Source organism: Narcine bancroftii, chromosome 1 (genome assembly GCF_036971445.1).
Source record: "Narcine bancroftii isolate sNarBan1 chromosome 1, sNarBan1.hap1, whole genome shotgun sequence".
Classification (NCBI taxonomy): domain Eukaryota; kingdom Metazoa; phylum Chordata; class Chondrichthyes; order Torpediniformes; family Narcinidae; genus Narcine; species Narcine bancroftii.
In genome coordinates, this window is record NC_091469.1 from 404,046,084 (window position 1) to 404,065,103 (window position 19,020).

Sequence of the window (19,020 nt, forward strand, 5' to 3'; positions counted from 1 at the left end):
CACTTGTATTCAATGCCCCAAATGATGAAGGCACACATTACATATGTTCTCTTCACTACCCTATCTACCTGTGCTGTCATATTTTTTAAAAAAGCTATGTACCTGCAACCCTAGGGCCCTCTGCTCTGCAACACTCTTAATGGCATTGGCATTAACAGAGCAAGTTTTGCCCTGGTTTGATTTACCAAAATGCAGCACCTTCTACTTATCTGAGTTGAATTGTATTTTCCATTCCTTAGCCCAGTTACACATATGATCACTAATGTAAACTTAGGTAACCTTTTTAACTTTCCACTGCAGCATATGCTTTCATTGTCATCAACAAATTAGGCTTACAATCATCTTTGTTCAAATCATTTATGTCTATTACAAAAAAGTGTGGGTCCCAGAACCAAACCTTGAGGCACTCCAATGGTCACGGTCCTTCATTCGGGAAAACTGTCCTCTGTAACCGCACTCTGCCTCCTATCACAAAACCGATCCCTTTGACTGGATCAGTCACTTGAAGCTGCGGCAGTTCTTAGCTGTGCCAACAGATGGAGCCTTTTATCAGCTGTCCAACCTTGGGCCAGTTTCCAGTAGTAGATTTTGATTTTGTGGTACGTTGCAAAACAGTAGCCAATTTCTTCCATTTGGAACTTCCATTAACTTCAAGAGAAATTTCCTCCAGTGACCTGTTCAATTTTCATCTTTTGACCAATATTATTAAATCAGTTGTTATGCTGCAATTTGTTGGAAAATTCTGCATGCAAATTTACTGCTGCATTTCTCTGCATTATAAAGATGATTACATTTCATTTGAGTTTCACCAGCTCCGGAATCTCTGCAGTTGTGAAAGACACACTATTTTGCAAATGTCTTTCTTTCACCTTATCTTTTTTTCTTTTTTTTATAGCTTTTTTTCATCCATCACAGTTTTACAAAGTCAGAATCTATCACACATTGTTTAACTTGTTTGACCTTCTACCTTTTGACAATGGCGTTAAATCTGGTCATATATGTCTTGACAACTGGTGTGAGAATCAATGAATTAGAAAAAAAATGTAAGCAATAAATTTAAATGTAAACATTTCCAAAAGAGGTGCCACTGAATTTTAATGTATATATTTTTCTCTGAATAGTTGAAGGCAACTCACCGCTGCCACTGGCGGTGCAACCAACAGCCCCAATAGACTTGCGGACTGATCTGCAGATTGCAATGCCAGTTGTGGACCCTGCTGCCAGGGAGAACCAGCTACAACAAGAACTGCTCCTACTGCAACAGCAACACCAGCTTCAGAAACAGCTTCTCTTTGCTGAGTTCCAGAAACAGCATGAAACCCTCACCAGACAACACCAAGTCCAGCTCCAGGAACACCTCAAGGTACATCAGTTCAGAGTTCATCAAGCCCAGACAAAATACACCACATGTCGAGAGAGGGATGAGCGCTGAGTGTTCAAAAATATTAGATACTCATCTCAATGATTGAATAAAACAGTATTTTTGCATAATCATGGTTGAAAATGCAGTTTGTTATGGCATTGCTGATATTTTTAATTTTGATTTTAATCTGCAATTCCAGCCTGCATTAGGTGATACACAGTGCAGTGGTTTTCAAACATTCTTTTCTGCCTGTACATTTTAACTGCATGATTCACCCACATGACCCAATCATGCTCTCCAGTCTGCAAATTTGGAAATTATTTAAGAGTGGGAATAGTGACTCATCGTTCTAACATCCTGCAATCCACTTCCCCCACTTTTAAAATCACCACGGTAGAGAAAGATACTGATTGGGATAATTGTGGATGTTCCACTCTTGCCATCCCCTTCGACTGCCAGAAGGAGTGACCACACAGCCGTTGTGGTCCCCGCAGCAACTCCTTTCAGCTGTGATCTCCCTCGTCAGATGCTGCAGCCAGATGGCACCACAGCACATGCTTTCCCAGTTGAGTATAGGTAGCTTTTTTTTCCATACTGAGGGTTCTACAAGGAAGCAGCCCTGACTATTTAAATCTGGTCATAATGGAGACTAGCTTGGGTCCATGTGAAACCACCTCCATGCCATTCCCCTTAAATGAATCCCCTTATTTCCCAGCACAGAGACTTGAATAAAACTTACCAAATCATTGAATTTATGCTCCAACCCAGGCATTAATTAATTACAGGAGAAACTAATTAATTATTGGAGATTTATTTATTGAAACTTATTGCTCTATGTTACTCTATTGTACTTAACAACATATTTTGAGGCAGGTACCATTTCCTGTGATCAAGCATTTGTATTTGCTTCCCTGTCATAACTACAAAATACTAGCATTGCAAAGCAGCTATGCAGTTTCAAACATTATTTAACATTCATTTCCTATAACTAGCCCAGAACTTCCGATCAAAGCTGCCTTACTGCATGGAACTGCAATAACAGTGCAGAGTTTGAGTCCCCAAAGCGAGTGTGTACAAAAGCAGAAATCCCAGTCTTCCGCAGTTTCCTCATGGTTTTCTGATGTTGGACTTCTCGTGCATTTCAGCACCAGATTATTTTAAATGTTGAGGAAGAGCTGTGGGTGAGGGGAACTGGTGAATTACAGGTCATTTGCATTGTAATTTAATTGGGTTCTAACACTGCAAAGAATTCTTATACTTGGTTGAAATTGCAAACCATCTGTGCCAGGTACTGAAAAAAAATTGAAGTCAAATTTGAAAATCAGACTATTTGCTAATCCCCCTATTATTCCATGATATTATATATCCTGCCTGTCCCGCATCGGACTTGTCAGCCACAAACGAGCCTGCAGCTGACGTGGACATTACCCCTCCATAAATCTTCGTCCGTGAAGCTAAGCCAAAGAAAAGAATATATCCTGGTACATAATTTTTAAACAAAATGTAATATTCATCTCTTTGGTTCTTGTCCTTAAAGTCAAAGAACATTACATCCAATCCATCCATTCAGGTGAGACAACCTGTCCATTAGCCTTTCATTTCAGCTTCCAATATGATCCACAGCAAGAAATAAGCAGAGAAGCTTTGTCAGAACAGCTCACCTATACCTCTTCACCTCAAGATGTTGTGGTTCAGCTTGAGGCCAAACTTATTGATGCACCATCAATGACTCATACGCCTAAAACCCAGTGTAATGGCGGACCTCTGGGCGATAGGGGATAGGTCGAAGGTTAAAAAAAAAAGACCCGATTCTGTGCAATTTGGTTCACCATGTCAGCTTTGTGGGGGGAGGGCATACGTATCTAATTGTGTGTAACCTATTGATGGTCTGATTGTAGTCACTGACAATCCTGTTCTTTTCCCCATTCCTCACTAATGCTACATGTACTTTCCAACGGCTGGCGATGGCTTTGATGATCCCCTCCTTAAGTAAACACTGTATCTCTGTGCAAATGAAAGCCCTGTGCCTAGCACTATACCGTCTACTTTTAGTGGCGACAGATTTACGTTGGGTGAGGTTGGCAAACATCATTGGAGGAATGAATTTAATTGTGGAGAGCCCATAGGCTGTGTGTGGTGGCGCTTGGGTTGCTAGGGGTGGAGCACAGCAGTCAGTTTGAAAATTTCTGGTTAGAGACAGTGAGGGGCGGATGGGGCCCATCGAAATTCATCGTCATGTTTTTAAGGTGACATTGAAAATCAAGTCCCAATAGCATGGCAGCACAGAGCTGCGGCATCACCAAAAATTTAAAGTCCTTATAATCTGTACCTGCACGATTAGACTAACCATGCAGTAGCCTCGGACATCCACCGTAAGCGATCTAGAGGACAAGGACACCTTCTGGTTCACCGGCTTCTCCCACTCTGTGTCAGGGCGTATAAAGCTCTCTATGCTCCCACTGTCAAATAGGCAGCTCATCACATGGCCATTTACCTTAATGTCCATCATTGACCTGGTGAGCTGATGTGGGCTGTCTTGGTTGAGTGCGATGGAGGCCAGTGTCAGGTTGCTGCTTGTCATTAATAGAGAGGATGGCGGTGTCCAAGATGGCGGGTCCCAGGGCCCGCACGCGGTGCTGTGGATCCTGAAGATGGCGGCTCGCACGTGGTGCTGCTGGATCCCAATGATGGCATCCAAGGTGGCAGCCCCCATGGTTCACATATGGCGCTGCTGGTTCCCGGCAATGGGAGTGTCCAGGGTGACGGTCCCCACAATCTGCACGCAGTGCTACTAGGAAGCAGTTTAGACATACTTTGGCCTAGTGTCCCTGCCTCGTGCATATGGAGCAGGTTGAATCCTTCGCTGGGCAGCATTTCCTCTGGTACTTGCCCAAGCTGAAAAATTATCACTGGAGTACTGCGGCTATGATCTGGTCGCTGATGGAACTGGGCAAAAGCAGTGGGAGGCATTCTTAGGGGACTGCATCTGTGTCCAACTCATTAGCAGAACAAAGGGGCGGTGGCATGTCCCAAGATGGCAGCACCCGGGGTAAACACGAGGCAGCCACATTATCTGTCGAGTAGGCCTCCATATTCTGGAGGGTCACCTCCAGCGTACCTGCCAGCTCAACTGCTTTCCACAGACTGAGCTCCCCTTGTTCCAAAAGTCTCTGGTGGATGCAGTTTAACCTGATCCCGGCAATGTAGGCATCCCTGATCAGGTTCTCCGTGTACTCAGCGGCAGTCATAGGCTTACATTCACAGAACCTTCTGAGGGTTCACAGGATCTGAAGGTATTTGGCATTAAACCTCCTGGGTCGCTGTTTTTGGGTCACTAGAAGGTTCCTGGCATAGACAACATTGATCTTCCACATGTACTGGGCTTTAAGATTTCCCATGGCCTCCTGGTAGGAAGTGGTGTCCCTGATCACGGAGTACACCCAAGGTGCCGATTCAGGAGGGTAGTACCTGCAATTTATCGGTCTCTGACCATATGATGGCTGAAGATGCCCACAGGAGTGCTTCAAAACAGTGTAGCCAGAGTTCAAAGTTAGTAGATGCCTCAGGTGACTGAGGGTCGACTTCAAGCTTTTCTGGCTTCAGGATCTGCTGCATTGCAAAAACTTTCAGTGAATAAAATTGATGCACCATTGATTACTTAAAGACTGAGGTTGAGAAACCAATAGGATTTTGTGGTGGTACACCACCGACCTACTGCAGGGGGCAACCTCTGTACCTGCAGGAGTGTAAGGCGACAGTACAACACCTGGCTGGCTGTCAATCAGTCGGCTTGAATGGATCAAGCCCCACCCAGTCGGGTGTCAATCACCCTCTGGGATATAAGCCTGCGCCGACCTCCCGAGGCCTCACTCAGAGTTGCTGCAGCCACAGCCAGCCTGGCTCTGAGGAATTCTTTGTGGATTAAAGCCTGTTGTACAGTCTTTATCTTTGTGTGTGTCTGATTCTGGCTAACAGTGCACCACAGATTTATTCACTAAAGAACAAGGGCACATCCATACTGTTCAACTGTCCTGCACTGAGGAGGGGCTGTGGAACAGTCACCTTTATAAAGGTGCCTGTGGGAGGGGCCACAGTTATAGCTGGCCAATGGGTGTGCATGACCAGACAACTACATACAACAGGGATTTACCACACTTATGCTGATAAAGGTGAAGCTTACCCCACCAAGGCGACACCAATAGTGACAGCCCAGCAATTCAAACACAGCATGCTGTGGTTGAGACCCAACATTCAGCAGCTTGACCTATTCCTTTGGCTCGTGCTCAGGAAGCAGTTCTAAATCTGATAGGTTGCTCTGTTATACTTGTGTCCTAAAAGCTATTTTCTGCATTTGAAAGCAACAACAGGAATTGCTTGCCATACAACATCAGCAGGAGCTTCTGGAGCAGGAACGCAAGCTAGAAAAACAGCGGCAACAGCAAGAGCTCGGCCGGCAGCTGCGCGAGCAGCACCTTCTGTTTCTTCGAAATAAAGAAAGGGGCAGAGAAAGTAGGTACTTCAACATTTAATTCAGTCTTGCATTTGCAGTGCACTATTCTTTGTATACAAAATCCAGGAAGGCCTTTTAGCGACAGGCATCAATCACAACTTTTCATGAAGTCAGCAGTGGTTACAGAGCCATAGGATACAATTGAGGCAATTTAAAAAAAAAGTGTCTAAAAAAGCAGCATGGGTTGGGTCATTCAATATGTGATCCCTTTCTGCAGTTCGACTTGACCATGGCCAATCCTCAGCATAATGGGGCTCTCTCTCCTAACACCTTGGTGCCTTTTGTGTCTTGACTATTAATTCTAATGGTCTATTTTGTTCTCATTGATACAAGTATTTCTAGTTTAAAAAAAAGTTTTTGTGTTAATTGCAAATTCCTCTTCTTTTTCCTGATCTCTGAATTTTATAATCACCATTAAAAGTTAATATGAGCATGCTAATGGAAATAAATGAAGATATCCTGATGGCTCATTTGGTAAATACAGTGTTTATTATCTCTAGTATTCAGGTGATGCAGGTTTTATTTCTAAAAATGGCCTGAGCAGCCTTGCTCCTTGGAGAGAAAAATGTAGCCAACATTCCCACTCTTGACCCTAAAATAATAATTTCCTGAAAACTTGACAAATAGAATTTTGAGGGCTTCTTGATGATTTTGACTGTTTGGTCAGAGTTTTCACCGATCCTCCATCTGTTACAGCAGTCGATAAGAAAAAAAAATTGTGAGGAAATTCAACCAGTTAGTTTTATAGAATAAGATTTGGCTCTGATGTTCCTTCATTGTTAAATAATTTCACAAGGAGGAAGTGTAAAATGATATTGAATCGATTTAAACTTTAATATTTATTCCATAAATATTATAAAATTATTTTGAATGCAAGTACTGAAAAAAGTGCAGAATCTGAATAATTTTGTGATGGATCAATCTTTGGTACTGTTATAATTTTAGTAATTATTTGGCTCTTATAGAGCAGAGAGGAAATGCCTTGAACATATTGACAGGAATTTTTTAACCTTTTTAAAGTAGCATCTCCACAACTAGAATAGTTTCTCTCTTTCACCTAAAACTAAGAGCTTAGTTCCAAAATTCTGGCAAAAATAACAACCTTCATATTTTATGAGCTGTCATTAAAAAAAAAAGAACTGCTCTTACTGAAAGGAAATGGTGCAACTTTTACTGAGGCTGTTGCCTTTTCGATTAAGAACTCAAGTAGGTTATGCATCAATGTCTCATTTATTATGAAAGTCATGAGGACATCCTGTCATGTTATTTTTATCCATGAATGTTGTGAAATGACAATAAAGTTAAGAAAAAGCAACAATATATTATAGGAAAAATGAGAAATCTGCTTAGGCCATTGTAAAGCCCTTAAAAGACTGTTTGCTTTTCACTGAGAGAAAGGTAAGCATTCAAGATATTTTTAATGTCATGTAATAAAACAGGAAATATAATATTACACAAAATTTCCTTTAGTCTACCAAAAGGCAGACAAAGATTCACCAGCAGCAGAAATTGTCTGGCTCCCCTTACGATCATAGAAAGAAAAGCAAGAGAGACTCCTCCCCCAGAGTCACCGAGTGTCTGTGGATTCACCTCCAGCACTCCCATAGCCTCCACAATGGCACAGACTCCAGTCCAAATTAATGCCAATCCAAGCTCCAGATCGAAACCTCTGACATGATCAGGAAGCCCTCAGTACCCTCTTGCATTCCAGTTCCGATACCTGGTACCCTCTCAGCCAGTCTTCAGCAGTACACAGCCAAGTGTGAGTCCTTTGACCACAGTCACCAGCAGCTCACAGCCGATGAATAACAGCTAGTGTGTAATTTTAAACTCACTTTAAGCATTATTTTTAATGCAAATGAGATTGGAGCATGGAAAAAATTGATTGAACTCCCGCTATCACCTCTCATCTTTCTTCTTCCCCCTGCCACCAGTATCCACCTATCACCTACTACCCTGTGCTACCCTTTCCCTTTCTCTGCACCCCCCTCCCCCTCCCCATTTGGGTGTATGCCTGTTATTTGACATTCAGGAAGAAGGGCTCAGACCTGAAACATCAAATACCTATTGCTTTTCATGGATGCTATGTTTCTCCAGGACTTTTGTGTACTGCATCAAACTCGACTTTATCTTCTTGACCCACATCTATCTAAAGAATTGTAGTGGCAGCTACACTACAACAGAAAGAGTACACAACCAGACGGGTTGAGCTCAGTGAACAAAACTGATTTATTGCAGGCTGCTGGGCTGGACTTATACTCCCAGCCCGGCGCGGTCCTGGCTGAGAACCATGCTGGGGGGGCGCTGACTTCACCCGGCCGTCACGTGGTTCCCCCAGCGTGGGCTTCTGAGCCCTGTGCTGAGAAGAAGGGGAAATCCCCGATGGCGCCACTTTGGCCGGCTGCCCCGCCGCGTGGATTACAAGCGGTGCTGGTTCACCTGCCTAATGGTGTGCCATCATACAGGACCCCCCCCCCCCCCCCCCCCCAGAATTGATGCCAATGTCCTTTTTAGCTGGGCAGCCTCGCTTCTTTGGCTGGGCCACAATCACTGGTTCAGTGGGGTCGAGATGCGCTGGCTTCAGCCTGTCCACAGTAAACAGTTCTGGCCTGCCGCCGATGTCCAGCGTGAACGTAAACCCTGAACGGTGGACAACCTTGTACGGCCCCTCGTAAGGTCTCTGCAGAGGTGCAGTGGGCAGGCCCCACCAAATAATAACGTACTCTGCGGAAAGCAGCTCGCTGGGGATGTGAGATGGCCGTGTGCCGTGTCTGGATGGCAGTGGGGGTGCGAAGGAATCCAAGTGGTTCCGGAGGTGGGGAAGCAGCTCATGCAGCGACTGCTGGGGGTTGTGAGGTGCATTGATGAACTCACCAGGAAGTGCCAGCGGTGCACCGTAGACCAGTTCAGCTGATGACACCTGGAGTTCCTCCTTGGGCATGAAGCGAATGCCCAGGAGCACCCAAGGCAGTTCGTCCACCCAGTTGGGACTGGTGAGGTGAGCCATAAGTGCCGACGTAAGGTGACGGTGCAGACGCTCGACCAGCTGATTGGCCTGTGGGTGATAGTCTATGGTATTCTGTAGGACAATCCCCAACCTGTTGGTGAGCTGTGTCCAGAGCGCAGAGGTGAACTGGGCACCTCGATTGCTGGTGAGGTGATTCGGAACGCCGAACCAGGTGACCCAACTGTGCAACAGTGCTCGGGAGCAGGAGCCGGTGGATGTGTCCGGCATCGGGATCACCTCGGTCCAACGAGTGGTGCAGTCCACCGTCGTGAACAGGTAACGGTTGCCCCGGGAAATGGGTAAGGGCCCAACTATGTCCATGTGAATGTGGCTGAACCATTCCCAGACATGCTCAAACTCTTGCACGGGCACCCTGGTGTGCCTGTGTACCTTAGACATCTGGAAATGGGTGCATATGCTGGCCCAGTCTGCGATCTGCTTCTGCAGCCCGTGCCAGACAAACCGCTCTGCCACCATCTGGACCGTGGACCTGATGGACGGGTGCAAAAGGTCGTGGATGTGGTGGAAGACTTGCCTGTGCCACTGCTGTGGAACCACTGGCTGCAGGGTGCCCATGGAGACATCGCACAGGACGGTGCTTCTGCCGCTAGGAGTTGGGAGGTCTCAGAACCGCAGGCCCTTGTTGGCAGTCTTGAAGGCTCGTATCTCCTCATCGGACTTCTGGTTCCGGGCGAGCTGGTAAAAGTCGAGACCGATCATCAGCGTGTAAATGGCCAGTCGCGAGAGTGCATCTGCCTTGTGCCGAATGTCGGTGGTAAACTCCAACATGAAGGAGAGGTGACTCTGCTAGTGGGCTGACCAGGGGTCGTTCGCCATCGTGAGTGTCTGGGTGAGGGGTTTGTGGTCAGTGAAGATGGTAAAAGTCCTCCCCTTCAAGAAATAGCGGAAATGCCCACCGCCAGGTACATGCCCAGTAACTCACGGTCAAAAGCGCTATACTTGTGCTCTGGTGGGTGGAGAATCTGACTGAAAAATGCCAGCGGTTTCCATTGTCTGTTCACCTGCTGCTCCAGGACGGCGCCAATGGCTGTGGCAGAAGCATTGACGGAGAGTGCCATATGCAGGTTGGTGTGCGGGTGGGCGAGCATGGTAGCCTTTGTGAGGGCATCCTTGGTGGCCTCGAATGCACTGCAGGCCTCTGGGGTCCAGGTGAGCATTTTGTGCTTGGCTGAGATGAGGGCGAATAGCGGCTGCATGATGCGCGCAGCTCCCAGGGATGAATCGGTTGTAGAAGTTGACCATACCCGTGAACTCCTGCAGCCCCTTGAGATTGTCCGGACGTGGGAACTGCTTGATAGCGGCAACATTCGTAGCAGCAGGTGTGGCTCCCTCAGCCATGATGGTATGGCCCAGGAACTGCATGGACTTTTCCCAAAACTGACACTTGGCTGGGTTGATGGTGAGGCCAAAATTGGCCAGCCGGGAGAAGAGTGTGCACAGGTGGGTCTTGTGTTGCACCTGATCCCTGCTGGCAACGAGGATGTCATCTAAGTAAATGAAGACAAAATCCAGATCCCTTCCCACTGAGTCCATGAGGAGCTGGAAGGTCTGAGCAGCATTCTTGAGCCCAAATGGCATGTGAAGGAATTTGAACAAGCCAAAGGGGGTGATGATGGCCATCTTGGGTATGTCTTCAGGGTGCACTGGTATCTGGTGATACCCACACACCAAGTCAACCTTGCAGAAAACTTTTGCACCATGCAGGTTGGCCGTAAAGTCCTGGATTTGAGGGATGGGGTAACAGTTAGGAACTGTTGCCTCGTTGAGCCATCGATAGTCTTTGGGACCAGGTGGAGCGGCAAGACCCATGGACTGTCGGACTGCTGAATGATCCCCAGCTCCATAAGATGCAAAAACTCCTCCTTTGCCACCTGGAGCCTGCATGCCTTGGCATGAACCAGTGGGCCCTGGGTGAGGATGTGGTGGAACACCCTGTAGTACAGCGAGGAAGCAGAAAACTGTGGCTTGAGGAGGGTCGGAAACTCATCCAGGATTCGCTGGAACTCATCTCTGGGCTTGCTGATCGTGGCCATCTGCGGCTACTCTGTGCAGGAGGCGTAGAGGTGAATGGCCTGAAAAGTACAGGCATCCACCAGGTGCCTACCCCGACTGTCCACCAGAAGCCTGTGGGCAAGGAGAAAGTCGGCACCCAGGATGGTGGTCGGAAGGGACGAGACGGTGAACCTCCATGAGAACTTTTGTCAGCCAATCTGGAAGTGGACTGTCTTGTCTCCATACGTCTGGATCTCTGTTGCATTGGCTACATGGAGGGGAGGTCCTCAAGGTCGGTTCCTGGACTCAATGGCCATGGCCGGGATGACGCTGATCTGGGCCCCAGTGTCGATGAGAAACCGCTGGCAGCTGACTGAGTCCCGCAGGTAGAGGAGGCTGTGTCCTTGGCCAGCCGCCGCAGCCATTAACGGCGGCCGGCCTGCTCATTTCCCAGGAACGAACAGGGCTGACGACATTTCCAAGCCTTGGCTCCCCAGTGCTGGTGGAAGAAGCAGAGGCCTGGAGCGGATGCTGTGCCCCTGGTTATGCCCCTGCAGGGGCCACCAGGGGCCGGATGCTCTACCTCAGCCCTAGGGGCGGGCTTGGCATGGTCATGCCCATGCCTCATGACCTGATGGACCGCCAAGCCCTCCAGGAATCACTCGAGCCATAGCTCTTGGGCCTTCTGAGCGACCTTCCTCAGGTTGGTAAAGCTCTCTTGGGCCATTAACGGCTGGATGTCCTCAGGCAGATGGTCGAGGAAAATGCGCTCGAAGAGTGGGCAGTTGGTGTGATCACCCATGAGCATGAGCATCTTTTCCATCAGCTCCATTGGGGACCTGTCCCCCAAGGCGTCGAGGAGCAGCATTCGAGCAGCACACTGGCGCCTGTAAGTCCAAGGGATCCGCTGAGCACTCGCTTGATGGTTTCATATTTGTCTTTGGCAGGTATGTGCTGAACGAGGTGCAGCACGTGTTTGCTGGAGGCCTGGTCCAGGGTGGCGACCACATGGTAGAATTTGGTTGTGTCAGATGAAATCGAGCCTCTGCGTGGCTGAACCAGGTCTCCGGCTCCTGAACCCAGAAGTAAGGCAGCTTGATGGCTCTAGCACTGATCTCAGGTTCGCTCATGATGGATTCAAAGATAATGGAACCAGTCGGGGTCACCAATTGTAGCAGCAGCTACACTACTACTTAAAGAACACACAACCAGATGGGTTGAGCTCAGAGCAGAACTGATTTATTGCAGGCTGCCTGGCTGGACTTATACTCCCAGCCCGGACCTGGCTGAGAACTGCGTTTGGGCACTGATGTCATCTGGGCATCACGAGGTCCCCCAGTGCAGGCTTCTGAGCCCTGTGCTGAGAAGAAGGGGAAACCCCGATGGCGCCATTTTGGCCAGCTGCCCCACTGCGTAGATTACAAGCGGGGCCGGTTCGCTTGCCTTGCCGCAACAGAATCTTACTTATAGACTATTAATTAAGTGGCCATGCCTGAACAGTGAGCTGATTTTTGTGTAATATTGTGACCAAAAAAATGTTTACCATCCTTGTGTGATGTTGGTCTTCCAGTATGTCAAACCACCTCCAGATCAACCCTCCCAGTGATTTTTGTTAATTAGGAAGATGTAAATATTTTATCTTTCAATTATCCTGTGCATGGAGTCATTTTTTAATTGGGATTTTTTTTTTTTTGCTTGGTTGTGTTGGGAAATTGCAGATTTCTCATCTAGTTCCACAAGCCTGACCACTGCCAATCAGCCCTGAGAGTATGCACACTCAGTTAAATGTGATCTGATCTAATTTTCCACAGACATGGTGAGACTCACTTCCTGTCTAAATACTAAAAAAAAAGCAAAACAAAGTGGTGGATATACTCAATCGATCGGGCAGCATCCGTGAAGTTGGAAACAGATTTGCTGTTTCAAGTTACTAGTCTTTCTTTTGAAGAGGGTCATTGAGCTGAAATGTTAAGTGTACTTCCCTTTTCACTGATGCGACCTATCCTGCTGGGTATATTTCACAATTTTCTACTTTATTTCGTTCTCCCAGATTCTGCACTTTTTTTCAGTACTTGTATTCAAAATAATTTTATAATATTTATGGAATAAATATTAAAATTTTATATCAATTCAGTATAATTTTTCTGTTTATTTTACCAAATCTGTAGAGGGCACCAATTGACACTGTTGTCATCCCAGGGATCCTATTGTGGTGGAGTATCTGTTTCTATCAACACAAACCTCAATAAGACGTTAACACCACTGCTTGGAATAACTCCTCAATCTACTTTTATCCATTTCTTATTTTATTTGTGAAGTACCTTGGTTATTAGATGTAAATTTGCCAACTAAAAATTATAAAGATCGCCTCCCATTGTGAGGGAATCTTCAGCAAATATATATGATTGCACAACATGGAATGATATACAGTTCATTCTTAGATGTCACACAGTGATTCTAATATGTAAACACTGCTGGACAGGAAACAATTTCAATATAAAATATTTCCAAATGCACTTTCCTGGTACATATTTTCAGTTGGTATGCAATGGAAAAAGGTCAGCTTCTGATGCCAGTGATACAATTGTAAATAACTTTGTAACAACAGTATGATCTTTGGCTTGAAGCTGTAGTGGCTTTGCTGTCTGAACTTTAAAAGTTTTCCAAACAGTAAAAGAGAGAGGGAATTGAACAATTGAATCTGTTGGAAGCTTGCCTTGAGGGGATGATGCATTTCTTTGAAGTTTCTGTTCTTGTTGAAAGGAGCTGGTACATGGATCCAATAGGGGCCCACATATTTCATCAGCGTAGTTTAATTTGGTGTTTGGATCACTCATTCTTAACATCAATTAGCTTCTGATTCATTTCAAGGATGTTTCTGTTTAGCTAAGGCATTGTTGTTAAATTAATAACAGATTTGGCATTTTTAGAATTCAACAGGAACCCCATTTCTGGGGAAATCATGAATAGTAATTGGATTTAGATGCATGTGATGGCAATAAAATGAAAGAACATGCAAAATTTCTCTCAAGCCTGTCAGCATTTTACCAATTAGTAGCTCTGCCAAGCACGGTGATCCCCAATGTATTGAATTCTCTACATAAAGAGCACCCTGCCTTTTCCAAGTTACGCTGTCAGGAACAATTAAACATGTTCTACTTTTGCCATATGACAGTAAGTGTACTGCATTTTTTTTCCATACTGATTCATGTAAACAGTCATCAAATAACCTTGAGATCTGAATGGCTGTGGTTTCAAGGATCAAAATAAATGCATGGAACTTGACATTTAGTTACCACACTGTTATTTGAGGTGATTTCAGCTGGGATGGTATTGAACCACCTGCAGTTAGCTTGTGTTGCCCTTTAGGAAAGTCCACAGTGACCTTTCAAGTCCTAAACATTTCCTTGGCTCCTATAAGTGGATAGACCAGTTCTCATTGCAGTGTTGATTCTGGCTGTAATGTGCATGAGTGTTGTTCAGGTAAGAACATAAATGGTTTTGATTTCTCCAAGCACTCCCATTGCCTGCCAACACCCATCCCTGGTTCATGAGTGAAAAACACACAGGAAAGCTGCTGGCAGCTGGGAAACTGCAGCAAGCAAGGACAGGGAGAAAAGGAAAGAATTTCAAGGAGATCCAGGTTAAACTAGAAATCTCTTATTTTCATCTATGTCATTGACTTGCCATGTACTGCTTTAGCAATCAGTAAGCATTTCTTATAAATGCTATGCTATGCATTCTTTGACTTATTTTCACACTAAACCCTGTCCTTTCGAAGGTAAAGAAGATCATCTGCCCATGCTGTGGTCCAGAACAATACCAGAAAGTGCTGGAGAATCTTAGCCGGTCACGCAACATCCATAAGTTTAAAAATGGAGTTGGCATTTTGGGCCTGAGCCCTTGACAAAGGTTCCTGACGAAGGGCTAAGGTCTAAAACATCAACTGCCTTTTACTTTCTTTGGATGCTGGCTGAGTTTCTCCAGCACTTTTGTGTACTGCACCCTGCTCTTTTGCTTTGTTACTTCACATCCTGCTGCCCTTCAGGATTGGTAGGCTTGCCTGGAAAATATGCAAATCAAAGCATTTCACTGAATCTTAGTGTATGTGGCAACAAATAATTCAATACTTAAATATTTTAAAATATTAAAACATAGGAGTTAATAAAATGAGAATATCAGCATGTTAGCACTTGTGCTCCAATCATCTATTGCTACTTTTATATCTATTTACAATTTCTCTTTATAAAAGGTGGAGCCAGAGTTGGAATTGCTAGTTGCAATTATTTTTTTCTTTCTCCACCGTTTTGTTTCTTACATTTACCAAGTGGCACCAGCCAGTCAAAACCCCACTGACCTGCACTCTTGCGACTGCTCACAATTCAAGCAAGCTGGTTGATCCTGGAGAATTGGCCATAAAGCATTGGTGTTTGGCCAGTAGGACACCTCTTTAAAGCTATTTAAGATTCCTTGTTTAAACAAGGAGAGAAATGCCGCTAGTGTACTTACCCACACCCAACAAGAATAAGAATTCATTAAAGACCCCTCTCAAAATGATGTTCAAGAAAATATCGTAGGAAAGTTTCTTTGAAAGAACGGTATATAAAATGTTGGGTGTGACCTGAAAGAAAATACATTTTCTTTTATTTTAATTTTCCCTCTACCTGATGGATAAAATCCTGTTTCCCTGCAACTGGTGTTCCATGATGATCTCGTGGCTCCGAGCCATGTCCATGTCAAATAAGTCTCACACTTCCCTGTCACAGTGTTGACATACCTAAATCCCAGACAAGCTAGAGATCAGTTCCCGCTGCACCAGGCCTTCCATTTCATTGCTGGGTTTGCCACTGATTTCAGTAGTTGAATAGTGATTTGCTGAAAAGGGCAGCCAAATTTGTTTTGCCAGGAAGGACTGGCATAAAAACAGGGAGCCCATTCATTGGAATAGTATTGCCATTTCTCTGGAGAAAGATAAGTGCAGTTAATTACTCCACTTATTTTACATTATTTACTTAAGTATACTTGAATAGTTTTTAAATATATTTGACTGTAAGTGATATTTAAGAACTTGACAACTTTTGTGGAGGCGGGGCCTCAGCAGAAGATGCCTGAAGCCAAATTACTTGTGTCTTGGACCCTGTCCATGGCACTGGACGTCTCTTGGCTCCCCAAAGTCAGCTGCTACTGACCTCCACATCTGGCCTAGTGTGAGTCTGTGCAGGCAAGGGCTATGGAGAATGCACTAGTGCGGCAGATCATGACCAAGATCGCCTGAATGTGGAAGTGCTGAACTTGCTGCCTGGGCCTCACAGGCCATTTCCAACGGGAGTCCAGCAACAGATCGGAAACTTATTGAATTTCCCTACATTTTTCCAGGGGAATCAGCCCACTAAACTTGCATTGGGCTTGTCTGGCAGAGAAACATTTAAATGGAGAAATCCAATTTAAGGATGATTAAATATTTAAGCATTTTCAGAGATAATATTGTTAAAAACTATTATACTATTTTTCGTGTTTTCCTAATTGATTTTTAATTTTTTTTTTGCTGTGCAGTGACTGTTTTGACAAATCAGCACAATTTGGGGTATTGACTTGTTGTTTAACCAAGAGACAGAGTCTGTGTGTGAGTGTGTGCGCACGGGTATAGGTAATGGGGTCTGTAAAGTTGGCATTGCAGAGGCTGTGGGACAGATACAAGTCTAAAACGTTTCTGTGTGAAAAAACAACCATGTTAAAATAAATGAGAAAGTTCTCTGCTGTGATTCATATTTATTCCGTGCCTGGCTCTCTTCAGTCTTTTTGCACTGTGGCAGGTCCCAAAATGCTAAAACAATTCCCACAGACAAGTTAATACACACAGCAATTCTGTCTTGGCATGGTGCCAAGAGTTACTCTGAGTTGCCATTCCCTATCAATTTCACATCAAAATGAATTAGCTGCACCCATTACCTCATCCAAAGTGGCGATGTATAAGGCAAGATCCTCATTCTCCCACACGTACCGAAGTATCACAAGAACATTACCAAGATTGGTGGGCTGGAATTATAGGCAGAGGGTTTTCTCCCTGGAGTGCAGAATGCTGAGGAGGGATCAGCCATGATTTGAATGGCAGATCAAACTTGATGGTCCCAGTGGCCTAATTCTACTCCTACATATTCTCATCTTGTACTTTTATCTTGAAGAGGCTTATGAAATCAAAAGAGACATAGTTAAGGTAAACCCTTATCCTAATACTGATATGTTTCAATCACTCATTGCTGCAGACAGAAGTTTCCACCTACCTCAAATGGGCATCAATCATACCTGTGCCCAAGACCAGCAGAGTGAGCTGCCTCTATGACCATTCATTATTGGATGAATTGCTTTGAGAGGTTAGTCATGGACAGAATTAATGCACCTTAGTAAAGATCAGTTACCATCACAATCACTTCACAGCAGATGCAAGATCATTGACTCTTCACTTAGCTACAGATCACCTAGACAACTCTTCATTGACTTTTCTTTTCTTTGGCTTGGCTTCGCGGACGAAGATTTATGGAGGGGTATGTCCACGTCTGCTGCAGGCTCGTTGGTGACTGACAAGTCCGATGCGGGACAGGCAGGCACGGTTGCAGCGGTTGCAAGGGACAATTGGTTGGTTGGGGTTGGGTGTTGGGTTTTTCCTCCTTTGTCTTTTGTCAGTGAGGTGGGCTCTGCGGTCTTCTTCAAAGGAGGTTGCTGCCCGCTGAACTGTGAGGTGCCAAGATACACGGTTGGAGGCGATATCAGCCCACTGGTGGTGGTCAATGTGGCAGATACCAAGAGATTTCTTTAAGCAGTCCTTGTTCCTCTTCTTTGGTGCACCTCTGTCTCGATGGCCAGTGGAGAGCTCGCCATAGATCACGATCTTGGGAAGGCGATGGTCCTCCATTCTGGAGACGTGACCCACCTAGCGCAGTTGGGTCTTCAGCAGCATGGATTCGATGCTTGTGGACTCTGCCAGCTTGAGTACTTCGATGTTGGAGATCAAGTCATTCCAATGAATGTTGAGGATGTAACGGAGACAGCGCTGATGGAAGCGTTCTAGGAGCCGTAGGTGATGCCGGTAGAGGACCCATGATTCGGAGCCGAACAGGAGCGTGGGTATGTCAACGGCTCTGTACATGCTGATCTTTGTGTGTTTCTTCAGGTGGTTGTTTTTCCAGACTCTTTTGTGTAGTCTTCCAAAGGCCCTATTTTCCTTGGCGAGTCTGTTATCTATCTCTTTGTCGATCTTTGCATCAGATGAAATGGTGCAGCCTAGGTCAACTGGTTGACCGTTTTGAGTTCTGTGTGCCCGATGGAGATGTGGGGGGGCTGGTAGTCATGGTGGGGAACTGGCTGATGGAGGACCTCAGTTTTCTTCAGGCTGACTTCCAGGCCAAACATTTTGGCAGTTTCCGCAAAACAGGATGTCATGCGCTGGAGAGCTGGCTCTGAATGGGCAACTAAAGCGGCATTGTCTGCAAAGAGTAGTTCATGGACAAGTTGCCCTTATGTCTTGGTGTGAGCTTGCAGGCGCCTCAGATTGAAGAGATTGCCATCCGTGCGATACCGGATGTAAACAGTGTCTTCATTGTTGAGGTCTTTCATGGCTTGTTTCAGCATCATGCTGAAGAAGATAGTAAAGAGGGTTGGAGCGAGAATGCAGCCTTGCTTCAATGGAGAAGGGTTCGGAGAGCTTCGTTGTCTACTGTTCAGCTTTCAACACCATTATACCCTCAGAACTGGTCAAGAAGCTCCAAAGCCTGGGCTTGCACACCCCCTCTCTGCAACTGGATCCTTCATTTCCTCATCAAAAGACGATAGTCAGAAGCAATCAAAAACAACATCTCCACGTCAGTGACAATCAACACAGGTGCACCTCAAGGATGCGTAAGTAGCCCACTGCCCTACTTGCTCTACACCCATGACTGTATGGCTAGGCACAGATCAAATGTCAACCACAAATTTGTTTATGCCACCATGGCCGTTGGCAGAATCACAGATGGCAATGAGTAAGTGTACAGAAAGGAGATAGATCAGCACTTTAAATGGTGTAACGACAACAACCTTGTGCTTGACATTAGCAAAACCAAGAAGGTGATTGTGGACTTCAGAAGGAAGTCA

General features: G+C 45.5%; 1 protein-coding gene across 16 annotated transcripts in view; it reads left to right on the top strand.

Moving 5' to 3' along the window:
* The window catches only part of LOC138751496 (histone deacetylase 9-like), an 851,890-nt gene that overhangs the window by 452,618 nt on the left and 380,252 nt on the right, over positions 1-19,020 (top strand). For all 16 annotated transcript variants that reach the window (XM_069913815.1, XM_069913825.1, XM_069913826.1 and 13 more), the window contains 2 exons: positions 1,122-1,363; positions 5,722-5,872. In XM_069913815.1, the coding sequence (XP_069769916.1) occupies positions 1,122-1,363; positions 5,722-5,872 (393 nt within the window). The remainder of the gene's footprint in view (positions 1-1,121; positions 1,364-5,721; positions 5,873-19,020) is intronic.